At 30.0% G+C, this 27,234-nt stretch overlaps 1 protein-coding gene across 5 annotated transcripts in view; it reads left to right on the top strand.

The window, feature by feature from the left end:
* Nucleotides 1-27,234, top strand: part of Liprin-beta (liprin-beta) — a 196,125-nt gene that overhangs the window by 58,494 nt on the left and 110,397 nt on the right. The window contains exon 1 of one of the 5 annotated variants that reach the window (XM_067047746.1): nt 14,600-14,674. The exons of the other annotated variants lie outside the window; for them this stretch is intronic. Coding sequence (XP_066903847.1) covers nt 14,665-14,674 — 10 coding nt within the window. The 5' untranslated portion in view covers nt 14,600-14,664. Of the gene's footprint in view, nt 1-14,599; nt 14,675-27,234 lie in introns of those variants that run through there. 5 annotated transcript variants of the gene reach the window in all.

The following is a 27,234-nucleotide window of genomic DNA, read 5'->3' as shown; positions in this document are numbered from 1 at the left end:
GTCAACACATTCAAACGTAAATGGACCCATCTTCACCTCCCCTCCAACAGCAGCCACTATACCAGGTCCAGCTCGCATGTATTTAGTTTTTCCCTCCTACATTGTCCAAACTTAAAAAAATATATCTTACAGCCACCCATATCCGTATCTTGCGACCTACAAAACATCCAAAATTGAACCCTAAATTTAACTCTGTGTGATATAAATTAGTGGTATGTAATTAATTTTCGAAGCTCTATTAATATTTGTACTTAAATTACGTTTTGGTAGGTTTAAAATAATTCTGATTATTATTAAGTATACTATATAGAGTAAAGCATATTACGTTAATAGTTTTGAATTATATTTTGTTTATTGTTTTTGAGATGGAGCACTTGACTTAGGTTTTGTAATAAAACTGTTTCTTTAATGTAATGAAATTTGTACAAGGCTTTGTCTTTCACAAATAAATATATATTCTAAATAATGTATTTGATATGATTATTGAGAGATGGAAGAATTTCTATCAAAACCAGTTAAATCACATACTTTTAACTAGTTTTCACGAAAAAAAATCTTTTAAATAGGATAATTTATACATTAAAAGCACACAATCTAAATTAAATTAATGACAGAACTTTATAAATTTTAAAATGGACTATGTTAGGAAATTCAAATACTCATATATACGTACTATAGAATCAATTAAAAAAAATTAATCATTTACATAATTATATAAAATAACTCGTGAAAGGAACTTAATTATGACGTTATTGCCTGAAAATCATTAAATATATATATTTGAGTATAAAATATTTTTAGTATTAAAAGCTTATTTTTACTAATAAAATAAAAATGGTTTTACCGGTTAAATAAACCCTGAATATTTTTTATATGAAAGAGGAAGAACGAACTTAAGGACAATAGCTTGGATAATATACTTTTCTTTTTTTTTTTTGCAACATAAAGAAGAGGAAATAGAAGGTCTGGAGCAATGGAAACCAAATAAAGAAAGAAAAAATAAATAACACCATGAAAGGGTAGAAGTAAAGAAAATATATATATATATATGGATAAAGGTAAAGGAGGAGACGATGGCAGACAGTGGAGTGTTAATTAACGTTTTCATCTGATAGTTAACAGCACACACAGCACCTCCGGCCTTTTGTTTGATATGGAGTCTCTATTGAAAGTCAAATTGGAAAACTTGGGCCGACTAAATGGAAATCGATATACGGCCGAGAGTCAGTCGACTACAGTGCAAATAGAATTTGATTAATTTAAAGTAAATAAGTGTATAGTTAAATTTATAAAAAATAAACATAGTTAGAAAAATAAATAATGAAATAAACAAAACCGAAAACTAGACTAAAATATACATAGAAGATGAACTGATTAAAAATTTAAATAAATATATCATTTTAAAGGACCTATTGCCCATTTTGTTTTAAATGTACTTATAAGGCTCTCTGTGATTGAAAGTGAAAAAACTTTTGAAAAAAAAATCCCAAAATCTATTACATACAAAATTATGTCATTATGATCAAATTTGCTTGTTGTATTTGTTTATACAGTTGTAAATATCAATAAATAAAAAAAATAAAAAATTATATGTATTTTCTGAGTCCTTAATTAAAAAATCTACAAATCTAGTCTAAAAGAATGGAACGATAAATATAATTGTAACCTTTACTTTTTTGTTACTACAAGTATAAAAACAGTTAATTATAAAGTAAAAAGTTGAGTATTTGAATTTCAAAAAAATCTGTAGATATTATACATATCCAGTAAATAATTTGATTGTATTAAAAAAAAAATCCATTTGTCGTATCATAGTGGCAAATGCAAAGTGTTGAATGTCAAATCCTAGTCATTAGAAGAATCCAACAGCCAAAAATGTAAGGTCATTATTTAATACTCTTTACGCCAATTAACTAAGTTTTTTCTTATAATGTTGAAATTCATTATAAGAAAAAACTTTATATTAACTAAGACTGGGTAAATGCAACATATCAAATGTCGAAAAATTCACTATTTAGTTAATTGGCGTAAAGAGTATTAAATAATGACCTTACATTTTTGGCTGTTGGATTCTTCTAATGACTAGGATTTGACATTCAACACTTTGCATTTGCCACTATGATACGACAAATGGATTTTTTTTTTAATACAATCAAATTATTTACTGGATATGTATAATATCTACAGATTTTTTTGAAATTCAAATACTCAACTTTTTACTTTATAATTAACTGTTTTTATACTTGTAGTAACAAAAAAGTAAAGGTTACAATTATATTTATCGTTCCATTCTTTTAGACTAGATTTGTAGATTTTTTAATTAAGGACTCAGAAAATACATATAATTTTTTATTTTTTTTATTTATTGATATTTACAACTGTATAAACAAATACAACAAGCAAATTTGATCATAATGACATAATTTTGTATGTAATAGATTTTGGGATTTTTTTTTCAAAAGTTTTTTCACTTTCAATCACAGAGAGCCTTATAAGTACATTTAAAACAAAATGGGCAATAGGTCCTTTAAAATGATATATTTATTTAAATTTTTAATCAGTTCATCTTCTATGTATATTTTAGTCTAGTTTTCGGTTTTGTTTATTTCATTATTTATTTTTCTAACTATGTTTATTTTTTATAAATTTAACTATACACTTATTTACTTTAAATTAATCAAATTCTATTTGCACTGTAGTCGACTGACTCTCGGCCGTATATCGATTTCCATTTAGTCGGCCCAAGTTTTCCAATTTGACTTTCAATAGAGACTCCATATCAAACAAAAGGCCGGAGGTGCTGTGTGTGCTGTTAACTATCAGATGAAAACGTTAATTAACACTCCACTGTCTGCCATCGTCTCCTCCTTTACCTTTATCCATATATATATATATATTTTCTTTACTTCTACCCTTTCATGGTGTTATTTATTTTTTCTTTCTTTATTTGGTTTCCATTGCTCCAGACCTTCTATTTCCTCTTCTTTATGTTGCAAAAAAAAAAAAGAAAAGTATATTATCCAAGCTATTGTCCTTAAGTTCGTTCTTCCTCTTTCATATAAAAAATATTCAGGGTTTATTTAACCGGTAAAACCATTTTTATTTTATTAGTAAAAATAAGCTTTTAATACTAAAAATATTTTATACTCAAATATATATATTTAATGATTTTCAGGCAATAACGTCATAATTAAGTTCCTTTCACGAGTTATTTTATATAATTATGTAAATGATTAATTTTTTTTAATTGATTCTATAGTACGTATATATGAGTATTTGAATTTCCTAACATAGTCCATTTTAAAATTTATAAAGTTCTGTCATTAATTTAATTTAGATTGTGTGCTTTTAATGTATAAATTATCCTATTTAAAAGATTTTTTTTCGTGAAAACTAGTTAAAAGTATGTGATTTAACTGGTTTTGATAGAAATTCTTCCATCTCTCAATAATCATATCAAATACATTATTTAGAATATATATTTATTTGTGAAAGACAAAGCCTTGTACAAATTTCATTACATTAAAGAAACAGTTTTATTACAAAACCTAAGTCAAGTGCTCCATCTCAAAAACAATAAACAAAATATAATTCAAAACTATTAACGTAATATGCTTTACTCTATATAGTATACTTAATAATAATCAGAATTATTTTAAACCTACCAAAACGTAATTTAAGTACAAATATTAATAGAGCTTCGAAAATTAATTACATACCACTAATTTATATCACACAGAGTTAAATTTAGGGTTCAATTTTGGATGTTTTGTAGGTCGCAAGATACGGATATGGGTGGCTGTAAGATATATTTTTTTAAGTTTGGACAATGTAGGAGGGAAAAACTAAATACATGCGAGCTGGACCTGGTATAGTGGCTGCTGTTGGAGGGGAGGTGAAGATGGGTCCATTTACGTTTGAATGTGTTGACCAGTTCTCCTATTTAGGCTCAGTGGTCAGCAGCAATGACAGGATCACCCTGGAGACAAGCCAGAGTCTTATGAAGGCCAACAAGGAGTCGAGCTGTCACTCGCCGCACCAAATGCTCTACAAGACGCTAATCCGGCCAGTCCTCACTCACGGATCGGAAACCTGGACCCTGACAAGTACTGGAGAAAAGGAAATCTTGGTTTTCGAAAGAAAAATTCTGCGCCGAATATTTGGTTGTGTACAAGCTGTTCGGTGAAGAGACGTGAGTTGGGGGAGGCTGCGGCCATGTCGTTAGGGTGCCAGCGGATGAAATCCCGAGGAGGTTGTTGGACTGTAGGCTGCATCGGATCAGAGAAAGAGGCAGGCCAAGGCTTAGATGGGAGGATGTCGTCATCAGGGACTCCAGGCAACTTCTGAGCATCCGCAACTGGATAGCGGGCGCGCAAGACCAAGCTACATGCCGGAGGCTCATTGAGGGGGCTAAGGTCCAAATTGGGCTGTAGTGCTTCGGATTGATAGATAGAATTAGAAAAAAAAAAAAAATTATTTGGAAGTCGTTTTGGAATGTAACGCATGATATTTTATATATATAAATTAAATGTAGGAGTTATGGATTAGCTTTCATCTTGTGGAAACTAATATTAATTAGAGCTTTAATTTTTCGGCTGTTGTGCTGCACCAGCTTTTAATTAGTGTTACGCTTGGATTTCAAGGTTAGAATTGAAGAGTGGTACAGATGCTGTGAAATCCTCCGAATATGTATTCATGCTTTCTGTTTTGGTTTATTATGTTCTATGTAAGAATGTGAATCTGTGTGTTGGTAACAATATTGTACACAACAGCAGAAAAAAAAATCATTTGTAACCATTGTTTCGCCCCACTATGAGAGTTTTCATTAGGGCTGAATCGTGACGGATAAAGAATTATTTCCGTATCTGTCTCGACATCATCTTACTCCTGATTCATACTATCAACAAATAATCTTCCAATCCAGTTTATTATTCCCAACAATCTTTCTTTGTAATCTTCCATGTAAAAAATTAAACTCTTCATCAAAAGTTGTGGTTTTATCTTTCCAGATAGTACGTCCCAGACCAATCTGGCGATTTTTTAAAAATTTTGATTTAAGTCACAGTCATCGTTTGAAATTTGACATTACCAATAGCTCATAGTTTTTAATCTTTAAACAAGAAAAAAATCCAATATATATTGCAACATGGTTTTTCTGTTATCTTCTGTAAAAAGGATGAATCCAATAATTTTCAGGATAGTATTTATATTTTTATATTTTTTAACATTCGCTACGTTGTGTTTAATACAGTTTAACTAATTAGTGGCAATGGTCATTTCATTTAATGTGGGAATCCATTGTGATTTTAATAATGACTTAAGTCATTGTTTCAATTTCGTATTATGGAAAGAAATAAGTATTTTATTTATAATTGTTTATAGCATTTTATTTTTGTTTGTTTCTTTCCTGTAACATTAGAGCCAAAATTTAATAATTTTAATTTTAATATATTTAGGTCCGAAAGAATGTTAAATTTTAATTTTTTTTTTTGTTTCAGGTACGTTTTTATTTTCTTATTTGAATTGATGATGATAATCACCGATAACAGGTATCTCTATTTATATTGTTTATGATAATTTTAACGACGTATTTAGCATAAAAGTTTTTTCTTATGCGTCGTAAGTGGAAAAGAGTTCGGGGCCAGATAATTGCTTTAATAATTTAGCAATGGAGATGAAGTTTTTGAATAACAAACAACTTTTATCTTTCTTTTTCTTTAATGTTTCTCAGCCTCGTTGGAATATTGTACCCTTTTTCCTTGAAAACATTAATTCAGTTCTTTGCTCTTAAACATTTAATCAGTAAACATGACCGGTCCGTTCTCCTTAAAAAAATAAATCCCTGTTCAGGGTGGAATTGCTTATTCAAAGTTTTTAAATTGCTTTTAAAAGAAAGAAATAAGACCTGTGTAACCCTATCTACTGTTATACTTTAACCTGAATTTGATGCTTAGAGCTATCTCTAGGTTTTGTTTAAGATTAAATGTTCCGGTTAGTGCGTGTACTTTATGGTTAGAGTTTTTATGTAGTAATTTAATGGAATCCTGTAAGGAAGCTGTGCTACAAAGTTTAAACTTAAAATTAACATGCTAAAATTTGTTTTCGAAGCATTGCTATATTCATTGTTTTTCTAGAAATAAACTTTTCTTGTAATAAGTTACATACATTTTTTTAATACTCAATAGTCGAGTGAGGTAGTGACTTAATTCACAACGTTTCAAGACTGATTTTAGAACCAACAATTTATTAAACATGCATCAACACACTGCTGTCAGTGTTTTTTTTTCTTGTCTATAGGCTGTCCGGAACTCTTCGCGTGAAAGACATTTAAGAGGCCATTCGAAACTGCCGCTGGTGTCAAATCGCTTCCTTATAGGTTCCTACTTAATTCGATGATACGAGAGGAAGTCGCCGGGAGTAAATTAGGAACTGTAGATTGGCTGGGGAAGTTTTACTTGGTTAAATTTAGTAGTCCAAAACTTCAAGACTTTTTTCTTCTCAGTTTAACGCCAAACGAGTGATCCACCAAAGTTTGCTCCTAGCGGACTGACTATCACAGGTCTGTTTATCCTGGGAGGGCTCCGCCTTTTAAAGGATCGAGTCCGCCCAAAGATCAAAGACGATTGGTTTCTGTGCACAAGGACAATCCGCAATGATCCTTTGAAACATCGCTGCCCCTGCCGGAGTTTTGGTCTAGTTCAACCCGCCAACACCGCAGCCACCTTCCAGTCACCCGATCTAGCTCCCTGCGACTTCTTTTAATTCCTCTGAATCGCCTCACATACCTGAAAGGGAAGCGATCCAGGCAACTTCGATGAGCTTTCTGCGCGAAAAGGTCCTGGGTGTCTATTAACTATGGAAAAAAACGCTGGAAGGAGTGTGTTGATGCCCGAGGTCATACATTCAAAACTTCTATTCGCTGTACAAAAATATTTTCTACACTTTTGATTATGAGACCAGTCTTAAAACTTTGTTAACGCATAAGTGAAAACTTTCACAACGTTAAAATGTTTAACGTAAAAACGTTTTAATGTAGAGAACAAAAAACTTTTATTGGAATAATACATTCTGCAACAGTCAAGGGCAATAGGTATTAGGGATGTAATTACGCAATCATACCATATATACATTTAAACTGAAAATAAAAAGTAAATAAATAATAATAAAAAAAGAATACAATAAAATAATGAAGTATAAACTGGAATGGATAAACTTTTTTTTTTAATTTTGATTTTTTGTTATATAATACGGATAATAACTACATTTTATCTTGGGACTTAGTTCTTTAACATATGTATGAACTGTAGTTATTAAATTCCTTATACAGACTAATCTACCAGAATATTTATCAACCAAAATAAACAGTTAGAATAAAATAAAATAAAGTAGGCTTTTAAAAGCATTGTGCCATTAAATACTTTATAGCCAGTAATTGCTAAAATAAAGCAATGCTCCTTTTCCATTGGTTTATTTTAGCAATTACTAAAATTCGACTAAACAGTCGAGAGTGGTTTTTCATGTGAGGTTCGGGCAGCGTGTAGCCTCAGTCCCACTTTACACTATATAACGAAAAGCCATTAAATAGTGAACAGCAATAAACTGGTGAATGCTCGTCTTACCAGCTTATAGCCTTTCGTTTAAAATTTCTTTTGTGTTCGTTGGCAAATGATTAAATTGTGAGCTTTTATAAAAACTTAGTCCAGGATATTTACCTAATATGTTGATATAATAATAAGTTTATGCTACTATAATTTCTTAGTACTAAAATCCAATCCTTTGAGTGTCCCTGTTATAATTTATAAACAAATTATGGCTTTAGGTAAATTAAAAAAAAAAATTATTTAATTTACGCTCAAATAATTTCTTATTTATTATCCGGAATATTTTTGTACCACATATCCTGGAAATACTTGAATTCCTGATAAAGTTGCGAGGTTTATTGAACATGAAAAAATTAGGAAATATTATTTAAAAATTCCAAAGGGAAATTCACAAGCTAAGGGGTAACAGCGCCAGTTAGTTGTTCTGAATCACAATCATTGTCACAAAAAATAAGTTTACGTAATAGTGAATAAATAAATATTCACTATTTTAATGTGTTCATTAATTTTTCGTGATAAATAATAACCTATATTGTTAAAAGATTTTTAAAAAAATAGCTACAATTTTACAAGAGTTCGAAATAATAATTTATATTGTTACAAGAGTTCAATACAATGAACGATATTTGAATAATAATAGATATAACTTCGTCCTCATAATATTTTAGAAATAGGAATATTATTGAAATTATATGTAAATGTAAATGTCCTGTTTTAAAATTATTTATTATTCTTTATTCTGCTATTGTACATATGTCTTTTGGTATTTATTATAAATTAGTGATCCATTTGAAAACCTTCACACCTGTATTCAAAAAGAACTGAAATAGTCTGGGAATTCCATTATCTCTGTCATCAAATTCTGATGAAGTTATCTGTAATTTAAATTGAAATAAATGTCTAGGTACAAGGTTTTGTGTATTATTCATGTTTTAAATACAAAACATTAATACTTTTAGTATAAAAAAGTTCAATTTAATAATAATATGTTAGGGGGAAAAAGCACTGACAGCCAAGTGTCAGTATAGCAAAAGATATTTCTTTCTAAAATCATAGTTGTTGAGATAATGAACGAAATAATTATAAACAAAAGAATGATTTTCCTGTAAAATGATTATACTTATATCATACAAATAATATTTATTTTATTTTTTTTTATTTGAATCATTCTTGCTTAAAGAATTATCTTAAGCGTGTAAAAGCAATATAAACTAACTAGGAATGACCTGTTTTTGTCCACATTATTATAGTAAATTAGATTCAAATAACCTCATATTATTTATTTTTTTTACCTAAGTTTTAACGTTTAATATCAAAATATTTTATTTTATTATTAAAAGAAAACAATTTTTAAAAAAATAATATGGATACTAGTCATCGATATCAATAGGATCGATATTGTGTAAAAGGGTCAATTCCCTAGAAAATTGCTTATTTTTTTAGTTACTGGAATTGCCATTATACTATTTGGTTGAAATTTATGAAATTCAATTAGTTTTTAAAAATATGGGCATATATATTTTTCATCCATAATACTTTTTATCCAATAAAGTAAAATCCATAAAGTATTTTCCCCAAGTAAAGTACAAAATAGGTAAAGTACAAAATATGCTTTCCTGAAAATTGTCGGACCCGCCCAATTACTGAACCCTGACGATATGCATTTATTCCCAAATTTACATAATTTTCCTGTTAGATGTAAGATAATAAAGACAATTAATTACAATACTTAATGTGAAGCATACATATGTACCATTTTCCCTTTAGTAATTGTGAACAAGGTGTTTGAATCGAAATTAATGACATCGTTTTCATAATATGCTAGTACAAGAGCCGGGAAGAAAAAAATGCAGTTACCTCACCCCAATTTTTTATTACTTTAATGAAAACTATCTATAATTAATAGTCGAAACTGATGAGTCTGCCAAGTATACGTAGGGGGAATAAAAAATAGCGGCTATTTCAAAACCTTAAAAAAATATTAATTTTTCATTCGGAGCTCTATATCTTAAAAACTACCAACAACACTAGAAAATCTAAAAGAACATTATTTAAAGAAGAGTGAATTTGCTGAAATATGAGCCCTAAAAGAGCTATTTACGTCCAATAGTTCTCGAGATATAGCCTTTTATAAAGCAACATTTCAAAAAAATGTGCTGAAATATCAGTATTTAGTGAATCAATTTTGAGAAATCTATATCTTAATAACTATTCGACGTACAAATGTCTATTAGCACTCAAATTAAAGCTAAATAATTGTACTATAAAGTAGTTTATGACCTTTACCTTCGCAGGAATAGTAGTTTTAATGATATTTGCTAAAATAAATTGATTTATAGTTGTTCGGACAATAGGTTTTATTTATCAAAAACTTTATTTCAGAAACCATTGGACGTACAGATGTCAGCCATCATTCAAATTAAAGCTAGTTAAATTTACTGTACAATAGTTCATTACGTTTATCTTTGTAGGAATAGCAGTTTTTAGGATATTTGACAACATAAACTCCCAAAATGTTAATTTATTATTGTTCGTATAAAATGTTGGATTTTTGAAAAAAATATATCCTTAGACCCATAAGACGTACATATGTCTGCCAACACTCAACATAAAGGAAGTTTAACTTATTATAAAGTAGTTTAGGACACTTTTCTTCGTAGGGGTGGTAGTTTTTTATGATATTCACATATGAATATAAATTTGGCAAATGAAAATTTGTTCGAACAACTACAAATTTATTTTAGCAAATTTCATTAAAACTACTACTCCAACGAAAATAAACGTCATAAACTACTTTATAGCTCAAAATAAATTCACTAACTAATGATCTTTCAGTACGTTCCATACAAAATTTTTCTGAAATGTTGCTTTTTAAAAAGCTATATCTCGATAACTATTGAACGTATATAGCTCTATCAGGGCTTACATTTTAGCAAATTTACTCTACTTCAAATGATGGTCTCTTAGTTTTTCTGTTGTTGTTGGTAGGGGTAAAGATATAGAGCTCCGAATAAAAAATTAATTATTTTTAATGTTTTGAAACAGCCGCCATTTTTTATTTCCCCTACCTATACTTGACAGACTCATCAATTTTGACTATTAATTATACATAGTTTTCAATTAAGTAATCAAAAATTGGGGTGAAATAACTGGCTTTTTCTCCTCTTGGGCTCTTGTACCATGCGCTTTTGATGTTTATGTACGATATTAAAAGATTGTTTACAACCTCATTATTCTTTAATTAAATCAGACTTTTGACGAGTAATATTTGTCGATGCTCCATTTACTTTTCTGATAATGATTATTATTTTTTACCTTAAACTATTTTTTTTTTCTAATATTCGGGAGGCTTAAGACCTCGTTCATGTGTTCTTTGCTAATAAAATACAAAAGTGTGTTTATTAGAGATCATTGGCCGTGAAACATAAATGATTTCTTAATTTAACTTCACAGACTGCATAATGTGGCTAGACTAATGTGCCAGACTGTTTGTTTTCCCTTGCCAAAGAACAATTTGGCTCAACCTGGGTATTGGCTAAAATCATCATTTACCTAATATAAATATCTTAATTAACTGTCGCATATTATATTATTATATTATTTATTAGGAAATAATATATTTGAGCGATGTTAATAAATTCATTCTTATATTCAAAATATTAATTACTGATTTTTTTTTATTATTAATATTTTAAGGCTTCAACCACTTCAGGGTCATTAAGGCCTTAGTTTCCGAAATTTCTATTAGACTTTATTTCCTTAATATCCGAATCTATTAATATTCCTTATTGTCTTAATTCCCGATTTTCGTCTCATTGCCTAATTTAAATGTATAACTATTGAAAAATGGGAACCCGTGGTATTGTAAAATTGTATTCAATTTTATAGTAATGTTTTGACTAATTCCAAAATTCGAAAAGCGTTTACATAATATATATCTTAATTTATATCACGTTTACATTATATATTAATTAGCTGTAAAAAAAAAATGAGAAAAACAATACTTTCTTAACAATAGAAATGAATAAATTGCACGGATAAAAGAAATGTGACAGACTGCATTAGTGTTTTCAATGAAGTTACTGTTGGTATAAATATCTGATCTATTTAAAGTCCTAACCATTTAACATCTACGATTCAATTCCGCAGTATTAGCATTAAGAAACCCATAATAATTTAAAAAAAAAAATAAATACATTAAAATTTTTGATAAAAAAAAAGTGATGGTAATAAATTATGAAAAATTGAAATTACTAGTTTCCATATTATGTCTATAAGACTCGTTTCTCTCTCAACCAGTTAGTTTTAACTATTCTTGTTTACATTTGCAATAATTTTTGATTTTTCACTTGTTGAGGATTGATTTTCAGGTATTAGGTTCGATCTAAGTATTTAGTGTGAATGTCATGGCAACATCACTTTAAAAATATTTATAAATAGCGGACTTAGGTATTTTTTTTGCAAATAATTTTAAGGAAGCATACACAATTCAGTGTAATTAGTCAACAGCGTAACATCTCAAAAAATGGTTATTTTGAGATGTGCATGTAATCTTAGCAATAAGGGTAAGATTTATACAGTAAACCACTGCATCATAATAAAACATGTGTTATGAAATCTAAGTATAGTCAATACTAAGATGTAATTGCACTGTATAGAACTTACCTTAGTTGCTAATATTACGTGCAAAACTCAAAATAACAATTTTTCAGATGTTACACTGTTGAACTGGGATGGCGATATTTAAATATATATATAAATTAAATATATACGAGTATATTTTTATTATAAAAAAAAAAAGGTCTGTGTTAATATAAAAATAATTTAGATACGTGTTATTCCCAACAGCATATAATATATTAATGTTTTGTCGTTCTTTCTATCAATTTCTACAATCATTCGTCTCCATAAAATTTCTTTAGTTTCTTACCTTGAACTGAGCCCGTATTAAGTAATAAGAACAAGTAAGACCCTTCGTGAATTGTAGTAGTTCTGGATTTTTTTTTTTTAATTTTCAAGCTTCGGAACCTGGAAGCTTAAAAATTGATCGTCTACGTTTAAAGGTGCACTGTGGTCAGCCTTAGGCTTGTATTCTCTCTGTCAGATTTAAATGTCCGATCCATGGATTGATTGTTATGTTGTGTGATGTAGCAACCTAATGTAATTGGGAAGCATGAATGAATAAAGCATTTCTTTCTACCTGCTCAGGACGTGATTGTCGAGCACGATGGTGATAGTGGCCAAGAGTGCATGGTTCAGAACGTTGTGGGTTCGAATACCACCGGTCAATCAATATTTATTTCATGGTGACTTTGAGAAATGAATCTTGACGTTCCCACCCTGGATGTCTTCGTGTATACATCTTGGATGGGAAAATTCCGAAAAAAAAAAATATAAATTTCCCCTTTTCAAGGTCTGCTCATTAAAATAAAATAGCTTATTATTGTTTATTTTTGTTGTCAACCAATTCTTTGACCATGTTAGGACAACGTTTTGTGAAAGAATTATTAATGCCATTTTGACATCAGCTTTTGTGGTTTGTGTTGGAGCGAGGGGTGTTTCTTCTTTGTTGTCATCCAGATGGTGATGATTGGGTGGTTGAGGGTCCTGAGATGAACGCCAAAAATTCGTTGCCTCAAAAGCGGTGAGCCGGTGGGTATCTCTATCTACAGGCAACGGACTGTAGACTCCCTTATCAGTCCCCGTATACTAGCACTAATCCCATTGCAGCCTGCAATGTTGAAAGTGCCGAGCCGCAGCGCTGTATTTATATTATACACGCACCATAACAACTTCTTTAACTGTTCGTGATGAGTACTAAATATATTTTAATCACCAAATACGACATAACTTGTGTTTAAAAAAACAAAAAATAAACTTAATAAAATTAGCAAACAATTAAAACACCAATTGAAAGTAAATAAAAAAATTAACTTGTAGTTAAAAGAAATTGAAAATAAATGACGCTTTGGGCTTTAACAGTTTGTCTTTTATTTCTTTGTTCATCCATGAGATTATTTCTACTTTCTGCCATCGTTGTAGTACATGTAGTTATAAAATCATATTAAAAAAAAAAAAATTAAAAAAAAAAAATTCGTAACTCTTCCTGTCTTGTCTTCATAAATAGTTGTTATCTTTGTTGATTTATTTAATTTTCATTTTGTTTATTATTTTATTAACTGATATCTTCATTAATTTTTGTACCCATTTATATTAAATCACATGGTTTTGTTTGTTGAATGTATTATATTAGTTGATATTCTTCAATAAATCGAAAATATTTATTGATATAAAATATTTTTATTTTATTTTAAAAAAAATTAAATAAAATAGTTTTTCCATAAAAATAATTATGAATATGTTTTTGATGTCATGACATTAGTGTTGCAACATAGCTGATGTCCTGATGTTCTGCTTTTGTGTTCTCCAGGATTGACGATACATTTCCCTCTAGTAACTGGAGTTGAACTTGTTCATTGTCTAACTTTCTTGGGATATTTGTCTGCCATTCCCCTTAATGTTATCCCTGGTCTTACCTGTAATTGTAACTTTGAATTACTCTCTCTTACGACTTGTTTAACAAGTTTTTCTTCTTAAAAAAAAAAAAATAATAAGGTAGCATTCTGCCTGAATGAACTTAAACTTATTTCATTCTCTGGAAACAGGTCGAATATTCATCATTATTCTTAGTAGTCAAAGGATGTAATTTTTGGTAACCCAAAAAAAAGTCAAAACCTGGAATTTAATAATATATAAACCGTTTTGGTTTTAGTATGTAGAAATATAAGCATATAGAATAATTTTAAATAATTAACGAAATATTTACTGTTTTATACTGTTAATTCCCATATCTGCACATAATATAGTATGATCGTATGTATATCATACGCTTTATACCCTGTTTATTTATCTCCTGTAATACCAGCGTTAATCCAGTTCACTTCCTCTGATAAATACAGTCTTGTGATATTAACAAGAAGTGCGTCTTTTTATTTAGTGATCGTGTTTTCAGTGTCAGTACTGTTGGACAAATTTATGTCTGATGTGTATATTATTATAATTCATGAACAGTGGTAAGTTTTTCCTTTTTTTTAAATTTATTTATTTACCTTTGTTAATGTTTTTCATTTTAATGAGACAGGTTGGGACTTTCAAGATTTATAAATTCGAATGATTCTGTCTGTACAACTTAATTTTTTTTAAATTTCAAATCACTCTTAAATTACTTTTAAAAAATTTATAAATATAAAGGTATTATGATATCTTATTATATGGCACTTTTTCACATGCTTTAATAACAGTATAATGAACAAATTATTAATTAGCATCTCTCTCTGAATCATCACTAAGGTTGTTAAGTGTCGCATTACTATCATGTCAGTTCTGAATACTTTTTGAAATATAAAACTGTTCTAAGTTCAACTAAAAATATATTTTTGACAGCTCATGAATACGTCATCTGGCTCCTAAAAGGTCAACACTGAATTTTCTCTAGTTCTGTTTTATTTATGATTCAGAATAATTTATCCCTTTTCAGTTTTCAACGATGGTTTTTTTCGAAGCCTCTGTTCGTTTAATTGTCTGTCAATATTATAAATTGTTATTACAATTGATTATCCTTAGAGTATGGCCCTACCATTTTTTAGTATTGGCCATAATTTCAACTCCTTATTCCGTCTAATACTATAGGGCCTCCTCCAAATGCGAAGGAATTATTAGCTTGTTAAAACTATTGTTGGATAGATAAGCGGTAGATATAATCGTGAAATTGCGTTTCTATTAGGTAAATAAATTCAGCTAATATAGGAATATTATTTTTTTATGAATTGCAATATCTATTTTATGTACCTAAAACATGAAATCATGTTGCGAATACCCAAATTAGATGTAATGAGTCCTGGATGGTTAAATTTTATTTTTTTGTACATAAAATAAAGTTTAAAATACAAATCGTGATGCGAATACCCAAATTAGATGTAATGAGTTCTGGATTGTTAATATTTTTTTTAATGATCATCTTACCTCTTCAGTAAATGTAGTTTTAAATGTAATAATGTAGTGAACAATGTTTCTTTCTTTATTGGTTGCTAATTTTCTTTATTATTATTTTTTAAAATTTTATTTGCTCAGTCCTTCTGGCCTTAATTTAAACTCTGATAAATGCCTGTAATTTAGGCCGAAAGGTCGACATAAATTAAATAAATTTATCATATTTATGCTCATAGCTACTCCACTGACCGCACCCCTACGACCAAATTCTCATATTGAATCTACAGTCAGCAATAAATACATCATTATTGATTTGTCACAGTTCGTTGAAATAAGTTTTGCACTTACAGGCTAATTGCACATGTCAAAAAATCTTTTAAAAAAAAAGCCATTTAAAAAAAAAATATTATAAAAGTTTTCTATTAAAATCTTATAAAATGGCTGTTTACTTACAGAAATATATAACTTCAATGCATCAATAACTATTTTTAAAAATTTTACTTCTTACCAAAACACAATAACACTACTAAAAATAAAACCTACTTTCAACTGGTTAGGGCTCTTGTTATCACCTAATTGAGGGTTTAATTTATGTACTTCAATTTAATTAACCACCATTCTTTATTTATTATATTATAAATTAACATTATTTAAAAACATAATTATTGTATTTTTATTAAATACACATTTCATCTCATATCTAACAATTATAATTTTTAATTTACTCATCTTTTTAGATCTTATTAATAATTTATTATTGTCATTATTCGATTTATACTCTATTCATGTTTCATATGTAAAATTCAATCTTAAAGTAGGGTAGGCTATTAACATTGAGCGACATAATTCACACAGTGAACAAATTCTCACTCCTTAACCTGATTGAATTTTAAATGAGAAGTATGGTATTCAGAACTCTTTAGAACCAATCAAGCGCATCGCTTGTTTGTGAAGTTGATGGAGTGGACACCGTTGGAACCAGCCCTCTCTATGATCCTTGATCCAAGTATATCCGTTCTGATCGAATGGCTGCCTATTCGAAGAATTAGAGCTCTGATTTTGTTTTATTCGTTGTTTATTATAATTTAAACGCATATGGGACTAGGACATGTTTGAGGGGTCGTTCTGTAGGTCACCAATATATTATAACCAGAATGTGGTCGTAGATAATCATTACATGGGTCACCCTCGTAATTAAAATTATCTTAGGGCGGATCAGAACCTGCGACAATTTTAACTCTTATTAGAATACGCCACAACACAACCTCCAAAATATTAATATGATATAATCGTTATGATTGATATGATCTTTCTTGAAACAATGAATAATATATTAGTGTGTAGATAGTTGACCGTAGATTAATAAGTGGCCGGAGGGTGTGGTCAGCAGAAAAACACAAACAGTTTAGCAAGAATCTGCTGAAAACTCCCTGATGAAGACTTGAAACTCAGGTCGAAACGTTGGTACGAAAAAATAATTTTTTGTTTATTTGTGTTGTTTTCCCCCGATCATCTTCTCCATTTAATGAACAATATAAGCTAATAAGATGTTAATTTATGTATTATTTTTAATGAAATCTTTGAAATTAATCCTTACTTATACTTAAGTTATACTTCATATTCTTAAATAATAAATTTAGAATACTAGTACCGAAATAACTTAAAAAAACTAGTAAGCGAATAATGTACATATTATAATAGTTAGGTTGATATTCTAACAGTCTTTAAAATACCTCTATGTTCTATTCCTCCCTTCTGTTCTATGCTCGACCTTCAAAGACAACAATCATACCTCATTTACTTTGCTAAAATCCTTTTACTCTGCTACCATCCATTCTATGAATGATGTTGTTTCTAAGTTAGCATCATCTAAACCACCAAGAAATCGACTTCGTACAGGTAACATCTTTTACAGTCAGAGTTTCTTCTTTGAAATGAAATGAAAAAATAACTTTATTCTGGGACATATGTCCCCTAAGAATAATTACATGGTTCATATAGTGAGATTTTTATCTGGCGAGCGTTTAGAAATTTTCAGATAGTAGAATGAAATTACATTGGTATATTGGCTTTACTATTGTTTATAATGTTAATCAATACCTGCCTATTTATTTGATTACAAAGATGTGGAGGTTTGGTTATTCAATAAATGAAGGAATAGGTGTTGTTTAAAGGAAAGAATGGATGAGGACTGGCGAATGGAGATGGGAAGAGAATTCCAGAGGGAGGTTGCACGTATGACGAAGGATTTGCTAAAGAAGGAGGTTCTATAGAAGGGCATATATAAATCATTCGGATGGGATCTGGTGTTTAATGAGTGGATGGATGAACGAAGAGTGAGGAGATCTATGATATAGGTAGGTTTTTTGATGTTAAGAACTTGGAATAGAAAAACACCAAGGAGGTATTGCCTTCGGGAGGTTGGATAGAGCCACTTCAACTCGGAATACCAGCGGGAGACTTGAGAGTGCCTAGGGAACCCAAAGATAAATCTTACAAAACAATTCATGAGTCTCTTTTATTGCTGTCAATGAGTCTCTTTGCTGCTCAATTTAAACATAGATCTACCTACTTGCAAGAGACTAGAATATCACTTACTTATCCTTGGAGACTTGATTCCCCCAAACTTTTTTAAAAATGAAGGCTACTCAAAAATAACTGTCCGCCATATCGGTATAAACATGAATTTCTTTGAATGCAAGATAGATTTGGGGACTCTGATTTTATCTATTTTCTCTTTTGTCTATATGTAGTTGGTATACAGCTGAAATGGTTTTTAATCCCCCACTCTCCCCTCCCCCCCCCAAAAAAAAGGTTATCTGTACAGATTCAATGTCAGTCCTATTCAGTTAAAAAATATTTTTTCTAAGAACTCGCTAAATCACAACATTCTGTACTCAATAAAGTCCGCAATAGAAACTGTATATCAGTGTATTTCGTTTGGTCTTCTGGGTACTGTACAATAGCCAGTAACGGACTGATTGGGCAGGAAAGGTGACAAGGAATTTCAGCAATTTCTGAAGGAATTGCGTCATTAGACAGAAAATTTAATTGAGATGGGAGAAAATCATATGGATAATCAAGGGAAATCAAAAGTAATGTCTCTCCTTGGACATCATCTACGAGAAATGTACCCTGATAGGAGTTAATCTTGAAGCGCTTTCGAATTGGTCTTATACGCCTGTCCCAGGTTTATTTTAAGGCCTGTAGATCTCCACCTGTATACTAGAATTCGGGACTGCGACTTGTAAACACATTTTAAATGACTGCTAAGCATACAAGTCCCTCAAATCATTAAAAGATTTACCAGAAGACCTCTATTCCATTTTGGAGGATAACAACCAGACTGTTGATAAACTTTTTAGTTTCTCAATCACATCTAACTTAATGATATCAAATTTCACCGGAGGTTCTCATGTTGCTATAGTATTACATTTCAATATATTAGTGGCCATTGCCCAATGTAATAGTGTTTGGTCGAGTGTACAGCCTAAAAGTCTAGAATTAGAGGACCAGCTTTACTATTTAATAGAATAGCCTAAAAACTCTGACATTAATTCTTCAAAATAAAAACTTTTAACAGAAAAAAAGAAACGTCATAAAACCTGGGCCTACACTCGAAATAGAAAACGGTTTACTATCAAAGTAGTTCTCAGAGACGAGAATTATTCTATAAATATTAATATTATTGCAGTACAGATTGTTCACATTGACATGTAGTAGGTGAAGGTGTAGGTGTTTGTTTAAAGAAAAGAACCAATGAAGGATTGGCAAACAGAGATGGTGAGAATTCCAAAAGGAAGGAGACCAAGGAAGTTGGTTGGTTTTTTTGGTTAAAAAGAAAAAAACGCCAAGGAGAAATTATCTTCGGAAGGTATGCATCTTTTCATAACATACAAACCTTCAACTCGAAATTTTTCATTCCATTAACTATGTATAATCTCGTTTCTTCTGAAAACTCTATCATCGGCAATAAATTTTTAGTCCGTTGGCATTAAGCGCTATAAGATTGTACTGACTCCATTAATGCCTCTTTTATGTTTCATTCGTTTGTCTGTATATGTTTTCCTATTGAAAATGATTGGTTCAAAAGTTGGAAAACTAGCGAGGGTCTCTTACAGTTTGAAAGGAGAATAGAGATGAGATGGTAGATTAATGTATAATGGGTATCCCTATCTTACGAACCATAAACGAGAGTTTGTGGCCAAACTGCATCCAAGCACTTAAATAAATTAATGAGTTCCCAGTGTCGTTATAGCTGAAGATAATCTACAGAGCGCCCTGATAAAATATTTGTGTTCCTTGAAATGGACAGGATTTTGTAATTATTAATTTCCTTCGTTATTCTATGATCCCATAATTTTTTCTTGAAGTAACAAAAAGAAAATGTTATTAGGGATTTACCTTTGATTGCATTTGTAAGTTTAAAAATTGATTTGGTGATTGTTACTCTTATTACGTCTGCTTATTGCTGTGGCGTATCATCGATGTATCTACCAATTTTGATGTCATGGATTTAGTTACATTTTTTGCTTGTTGTATTTTATATTTGCATGTCCAACCCCCGTGGTGATATCTTATCCCGAGTTTCCACTTCCAATACTTATACTATCCTCTCGGCCAAAAATCCTACTTATTGGCCTACATCCCTAAAAAAACGACCGGATATCCTTGACGTATTTATCACATCCCAGATTTCCTTCTCTCAAACCATTGTTGAATCCCTGGATGACCTTTCATCAGATCATAGTCTAGTTGTGCTTTTTTTATATTCGAGCTCTGTGCCTAAAAAGAGTTGACTGGGACGGATTTGAATACGGAACAAAAACCAGGCTTCAACATTCAACTAAAGACAAAACAAGACATTGAGGAAGCTATAGAAAAGCTCACAGAATCAGTAAGAAGAAGTATAAATGAGAACACTTATAGAACTAGTAAAATAAATAATAATAAACAAACTAACCTGCCACAGTATATTCTTATTTTATTAAGGAAAAACGAAGAGCAAGATCGAAGTAGCATAGGACCAGATATCCAACTGACAAAATGTATTAAACCAAATTGACTAACAAACTTAAAGCAGAAATTAGATAATTCAAAATTTACTTAACTTCACTGAAAATCTTACAACTACTGACAAATCATTATGTAAAACTTCCACAGCTGCTGAATTTCAAAGATTTCAACTAGCCTCTTCTCACCGAATCCCAAACCTGGACCAGAACTGACGAACAAAAATCGCAAACCTTTGGACAATACCTTTCTAAAACCTTTATTCCGCAACCCGATATCCTTAACCCAACTCACCAACTTACTGCTTTACAAACTCCGTAAATTCCTACCTCCTACATCTTTTCTCATCATCCGTTCCTTTCTTAATAACAGATTATTCCCAGTAAACCACAATGGTTCCTATTCATCCCTCTATTTTCAATCCGCTGGTGTTCCTCAAGGTAGTATCCTCGGTCCCATCCTCTACACCGTCCATACAGCTGACATCCCAACAACTCCTACCGTATATGCTGATGACACATGTGTGCTCACAGTTAATAATAACTCTTGGATTGCATACCAAACTCTACAGTACCAAATCACATCCCTCGAAGAATGGTGTCGAAATTGGAAGATAAAAATAAATCCCAACAAATCACCTTTACTCTTCGTCGTAAACCTGCCGACTGCCCTACAGTATACTTTAATAATGTGGCTATTACCTCTGTAGAACAGATTCGTTGTCTTGGACTATACCTTGACAAACGACTAACCTGGAATCCTCACACAAGACTGAAAAGACAGGAAACTGCACGCAGATTCCGACTACTACAGCACTTACTAGGCAAACGGTCTAAAATTCCAACAAATTACAAAAGACTGATCTACATGACAATAATAAGGCCCATCTGGACATACGGAGTTTAGCTTTGGGGCTCCACTAAACCTTCGAATTCCTCTCGTATCCAATCCTTCTTAAAATCCTCAATGCTCCTTAGTCGGTTACTAATTAAACCATCCATAAAGACCTAAATGTTCCTTATGTAACCGATCTAGCCCGAACCCGACATCATTCCTTCCATTATAAACTCCCTAACGAACCAAACTCACTAGTTTCTAACCTTGCTTTCTCTTCCATTCCTGGCAATCCTCCGAGGCGCCTTAAAAGAAGATGGCCTCGTGACCTTATATTGTAAAATGTTCTTAGAGTTATACTACTGGGTAGTTTCTCTACATGTTGTATCATATCATTATGATTTTACTTTAAATTTGCTTGTTGTATTTTATATATAGTTGTAAATGTCAATAAATAAGTAAATAAAAAAAAAATTGCTTGTTTTATTTTATATACAGTTGTAAATGTCAATAAATAAATTTAAAAAAGTTACATTTTAACGTAGTTTTATATTCTCTTCAGATTGCCTAAAAGACCTGACTGAAGATGTGATGTCACTAATTAAATATTCTAATTTATCAGTGGAGCTATTGAGTGTAAAAGTGTATGTTGTAGTTTAGAAATATGGAACTTTGGCTTTGCACTAACGGTTTGGTAATTAATTACGCCAAGAATATTTTTAAATTAGATTTTCACAATTATTTTAGCTCTGAAAGAAGCTTATTCATATTTGTTTCTATGAAACATTACGGTATTAGCTTGAAATAATGAAAACAAAAGGCGTAGTTAGGTGAATTCTTCAGTGATCGTTGGATCATATATATCCTACGCAGAATAAACAACGATAGATAAAACATATCACATCAATTACTCAAGCCTTAGTAAGTTTCAATGGCATTTATGTTATCAATCAAATGAGATTTTACACTAACTAATCATTTTGAAAGTTTTGCAATCAATTATAAGTATAGATATAAGTTTTGATTTTAATGTATATTGTACCTATTTACTGCGTTTTTAGGTTTTTGTTTTGAGATCTTCCGAAAACATTATTAAACAAAACAAGGTTTCCAAGCCTGGAAATCCGGGAAAATTAATTTTTTTTCTGGTAAAAAATCAAGGAATCCGATCATAAAATCTGGAAAACTGCTGTCGTAAAATAAGCAAATAAAAGTAAAAAAAAAAAACGTGAATTATTATGAAAGGGTTCACTAAAAAAATTATTTACTTATTACACTAATAAATAATTTACTACCAAGTACTATTGTGGTTACTCATTCTTTATAGAATCTATTTTCTCGAAAACGATTTACGATTTTTATTAAACTCACTATTCCAATGTAGAAATAAATGGTTTTAAATAGAAGATAGGTCTTGTCTTCACGAGAATAGTCTCACAGACCTGAAATAACGGATTTCGAAAAAAAATCTATTAAAGTGCTATTATTAATTGCTGTTCTTATTGTTACCAGTAATAAATAATATGCAAATACAAAATATTATAGAATTTTATGAAGAAATAAAGGAGAAAGGAAGACATGGTTCGGGAAAAAAGAAAAACCTACACCACCCGAACCGTCTCGATTGTATGTTATGTGTACGACTTGGTTATCATTGATTAAACTGTTTAATTCTTGGCAGAAAAAAAGTGATTATTCGTTATTTCTACTTCAAGAATCCTAAATATTGTATGTATTTTTTAACAAAATAAAATAAAAATGTCCCCCTTTTTGTTCTTAGATTTTTTTTTTTTCGAAAATCACAGACAATATATATAACTCGTGTCCACCAATCTGCTCGAAATTTAGGGACGTAAGTAGGATGTATAAAAAGAAATATATGCCCACACTATATTTTTTTGTTTAGTCATTATTATAAAACGCCGTTGAAATCTAGTTTTCAAAATTTTCAGTCTTAATATTTATGTATTTTGTACAAATTAAATAAAAGTAACAATCTGATCTTCAAAAATAATAAAATAAAATAAAAATAGATTAAAAAAATATATTTTCATTTTTCTGTTTTATGTCAACAACTAAAATCCAAAGGTATTCTTTTTTTACATAATATAAAAAAAAAACTCTACATTCTTCATCCTTTCATATTTTAGGATTACTAATTCGCAAAATAGCTTTATCTGGTTTTATTACTCTATCCCTACAGAGGATAACCTGTTTCCTTTGGGAGAAAGAGAGTGAGAGAATGACAGAGTCAGAGCTGAAAAATGGCCGTGCTGTCTGAGTATGAATTATGGTTCCCTTTTAGAAACATTGTTGATACGGGGTGAGCCTATATAGTTTCCTTCCCTCGCTTCCCAATAAAAATTCATTTATGTAATTTTAATAAAATTCCATTCCCCAATAAAAATTCCATATCTGAACCCCGTACCCTTGGCGTTAATAAAGATATTCTCCGAAATATTTGTCGCGTCATAGAATACATTTTTTCAACCCAAGGTTTAGTCATTGGTTCTTAATAATTTATAAATTTCTGGATAACTTTATTTTATTGAGTTAGGGCTCAGGAGAGATGGAATTATTTATTTGTTTTCGCAATGTTAGTTTTATTTACTTCAAGTTATGTATTTGTATTAAATGTTACAATAAAAACAAAACAAAAATCAAGAAAAAGTCATCATCTCAACATTTGATTAATTAAAACCTATTTGTAATAAATAAAAAAAATTTAAACATTGTTTTATTTATTTTCTCTTAATTAATTAATAAAACTTAATAAAAAAAAGGAATATAAACTGACTTTTCCCTAAACGTAAAATTGTTAAACAGTGAAATAAAGGGAAATACAAATTATCATTTAAATCAGATATATTTTTGCATCCTATCAACAATTTTACCAAACGGTTGATGAACTTTAATACTCACATTAATAAACTAAAATTAACACCCCAAGTATGCCTACTAGCTAATGGAAACAATTGCAGCATTTATCTGGTTAGAAATTAATTTCAATTTGATTTCAGTAACTCATGTAACCATAGAATGAAGCTGAAGATTTAGTTCATAACATTTTAATTTGCCCAGCTATCATTTCATTGAGGGAAAAACATTTATACAAATATATATATCATCTTTTGACAACTTAAAACAGCCATTTGTAAATTTATTAAGCTTTTTGTAGCCAGGCTACCAAAGTAAAGTGAATACTTTTTTTTTTTTCATTTAAAGAATCTCCTTAAAGTAAGTAAACTTCTCTACTACTAGTTTTAATAACTCACGTTTTTATTTATTTCAATTTTATTTTTATTTGATTCATTAATAATCAACCATTAATTCAATATTTCATTATTTTCAAAATGTTTCAACTTTCTTTTGATTCATCAATAAATTTTCAGATGTTTTGTAATTTTGTATTTGTTTGTTTAAGAATATGTTAATTGTTTGCAATTTATTGAAATTTTATTTTTATTTTGGTTTTTTATATCTTCTATGTTTATTACGTTCTACCGAAAGAAATTTTTATAGATTGTATTTTTAGTTAGTTATATTTTAAATAGTATTATTTTTTTACCATTGTGCAAAACTTACAGTAATAGTCTTTTATTTTATTATAATTACTTTTTTTGGTAGGTATTTATATATTTTTTTCTTTTATTTTTTACACTAACGTTTTTCAATTTTTTATTTTGTTTATTTTATTTTACCTATAATTTTTGCTTTTGTCTTTCTTATCTTATACTTATATTTTGTTAGTTATTGTATTTACTCGGACAAGCCCCTCTGTATGTCCCTAGCCTGTAATAGAGGCAAATAAATAAATTATTGATGTACGAGTATAATAAGTAGGGTGAGTTGTCAGGTTTTACCATAACCATAAAATAAATTTTATTTTATAACTTTATTTTTATTGTTCATTTTATAACTTTTGGAAATTCTTAATTTTGGTTGAAAAAAATTCAAGATAAAAAAGGCCACCTTATCCATAAACTCTCCATAAAATCCATAAATTTTAAATACTTAATTTCACTATTGCTTTAGATGCTATCACAGGTCCAACCTCATTTATTTCTTTTTAAAAAAAAATCTAAACTGTTTATCGCGCCGTTCTTTCATTTGGTGCTGTCAGTTACAGGGATCCTTCTGATATCTCTTAGGTGATGTAATCTCGGCTCGCTTCCTTCCCGCCGGCTTTTCCTAAACAATAATTGACCAAAGAAAAAGCAGTCGGCTTATTATATAATCGGGGAGATTTCTATGAAAAGTTTATTTTTTATTTAACAGATTGAATTTAATGATAAAAAAAAATTATTTTTATGTTTTATGAATCCAGTCATTGAAGTATTGAGTAATTAGAATTTTTAAAAATCTTATTTTTTTTTATGATCTTTGTAAATCCGAATCTTGTTATAGAAAAGAAAACTGCTCTTATACGCCTTGATTCTATTTATTAATTTGCTGCCCGTAGTGTAGGGAATATAAAATCTCGATGATTACTAAGACGGTGATATTGCAGCTCCGAATCTATCCATAATTCAATTACACCGAAGAATCAAAGATTTTTTTCACGTTGAGTTGGGTCTGCGACGCATAATGCATGAGGGTAGCAGACGCGCTGAAATATGGAGTTCGTGATATAACTTTTGTCATGATGAAGCTTCGACCTTCGTTTTATTTGAAAGCTCTCATCTGGATCTATCGATCACGTGTATAAAAAAGGAGTTTGAAATGGAATCGAATACGTCACAAACTGAAGTTACCTCAGCGTTTGTTATTGTGCGTTGAAATAGAAAAATAGTGTTTGGATTAAGATCAATATTAGGGAAAACAAATTTTTTCTTCAAAGTATTAACTTCGTACAATGTTGTATACTCGACACAACCAAACCCCATTTTCTCTATTCTACAACTATCATACACATGGACGTATTTTTGCATTGAAAAAAGTTGAAATACATCGTGTAACCTAATGCTAAATAGGTTTTGGGTAAAAGAAACAATAAAATAAAAACAATTTTTATTTTTTAAATAACAGGTCTGAATTAAATAATAAGGATTGTCCTTGAACACGTTGTTGATCAGGCGTTAAAAATTTATTGAGTTCAAATTAAAATAATTTTACTTTTCAATTTGGGTTGCTTACTTTATTAGAATTATCTTAATCTACTTTTGCGTACTTTATTCTTTCTAAAAAAAATAATAATAAATGAATAAAATATAACTTGAGATAACATACAAAGCTGAAAATTCACAATTATTTCTACAAAAAATCTGTTTTTGGTTGATATATATTATTTATGGTCTAATAAAAAGTTGTGATTTTACCATGCTCTTCTTTCGAAATGGTTTACGTTTTTTATTTCCTTACAATCTTTAAGTAACCAAAAGAACTTGGTGGTATATTATAGGCAATTGGATGGCCTTGACTGTGTAACTTTTATAGCAATCGTTGTTAAGACAGTCGTTTCTATTTAATAATTAAAATAAAAATTTCTTCTGGGTACATCAGGTTGAAGTAAATAATGAATTTTATTAGGCGTTGTCAAAATCATTAACAAGGGGATCACTAGAAAAAATGAAAGGGTTCTTGTAATAGGTGTGGCTGGCCTGGCGTTCTCCTAGTATTGATTATTAATTGTCGATCTTGAGTGGGGTATTTTCTTTCTTTTGTCTCCTACTCCTCTTTGTGTTCTTCGATAGTACAGTGGTTGCTCAGGACTTTGTCCATTTCACGTTTAAACAATTCCTTTCTCTCTTACCTCTCTCTAGGCATTATAGTTTTATAAATTTATCATCAGAAAATG

Source organism: Halyomorpha halys, unplaced genomic scaffold (assembly GCF_000696795.3).
Source record: "Halyomorpha halys isolate HHAL.00 unplaced genomic scaffold, Hhal_1.1 Scaffold685.1, whole genome shotgun sequence".
Taxonomy (NCBI): Eukaryota; Metazoa; Arthropoda; class Insecta; order Hemiptera; family Pentatomidae; genus Halyomorpha; species Halyomorpha halys.
This window is presented reverse-complemented; position numbering and strand designations above follow the sequence as displayed.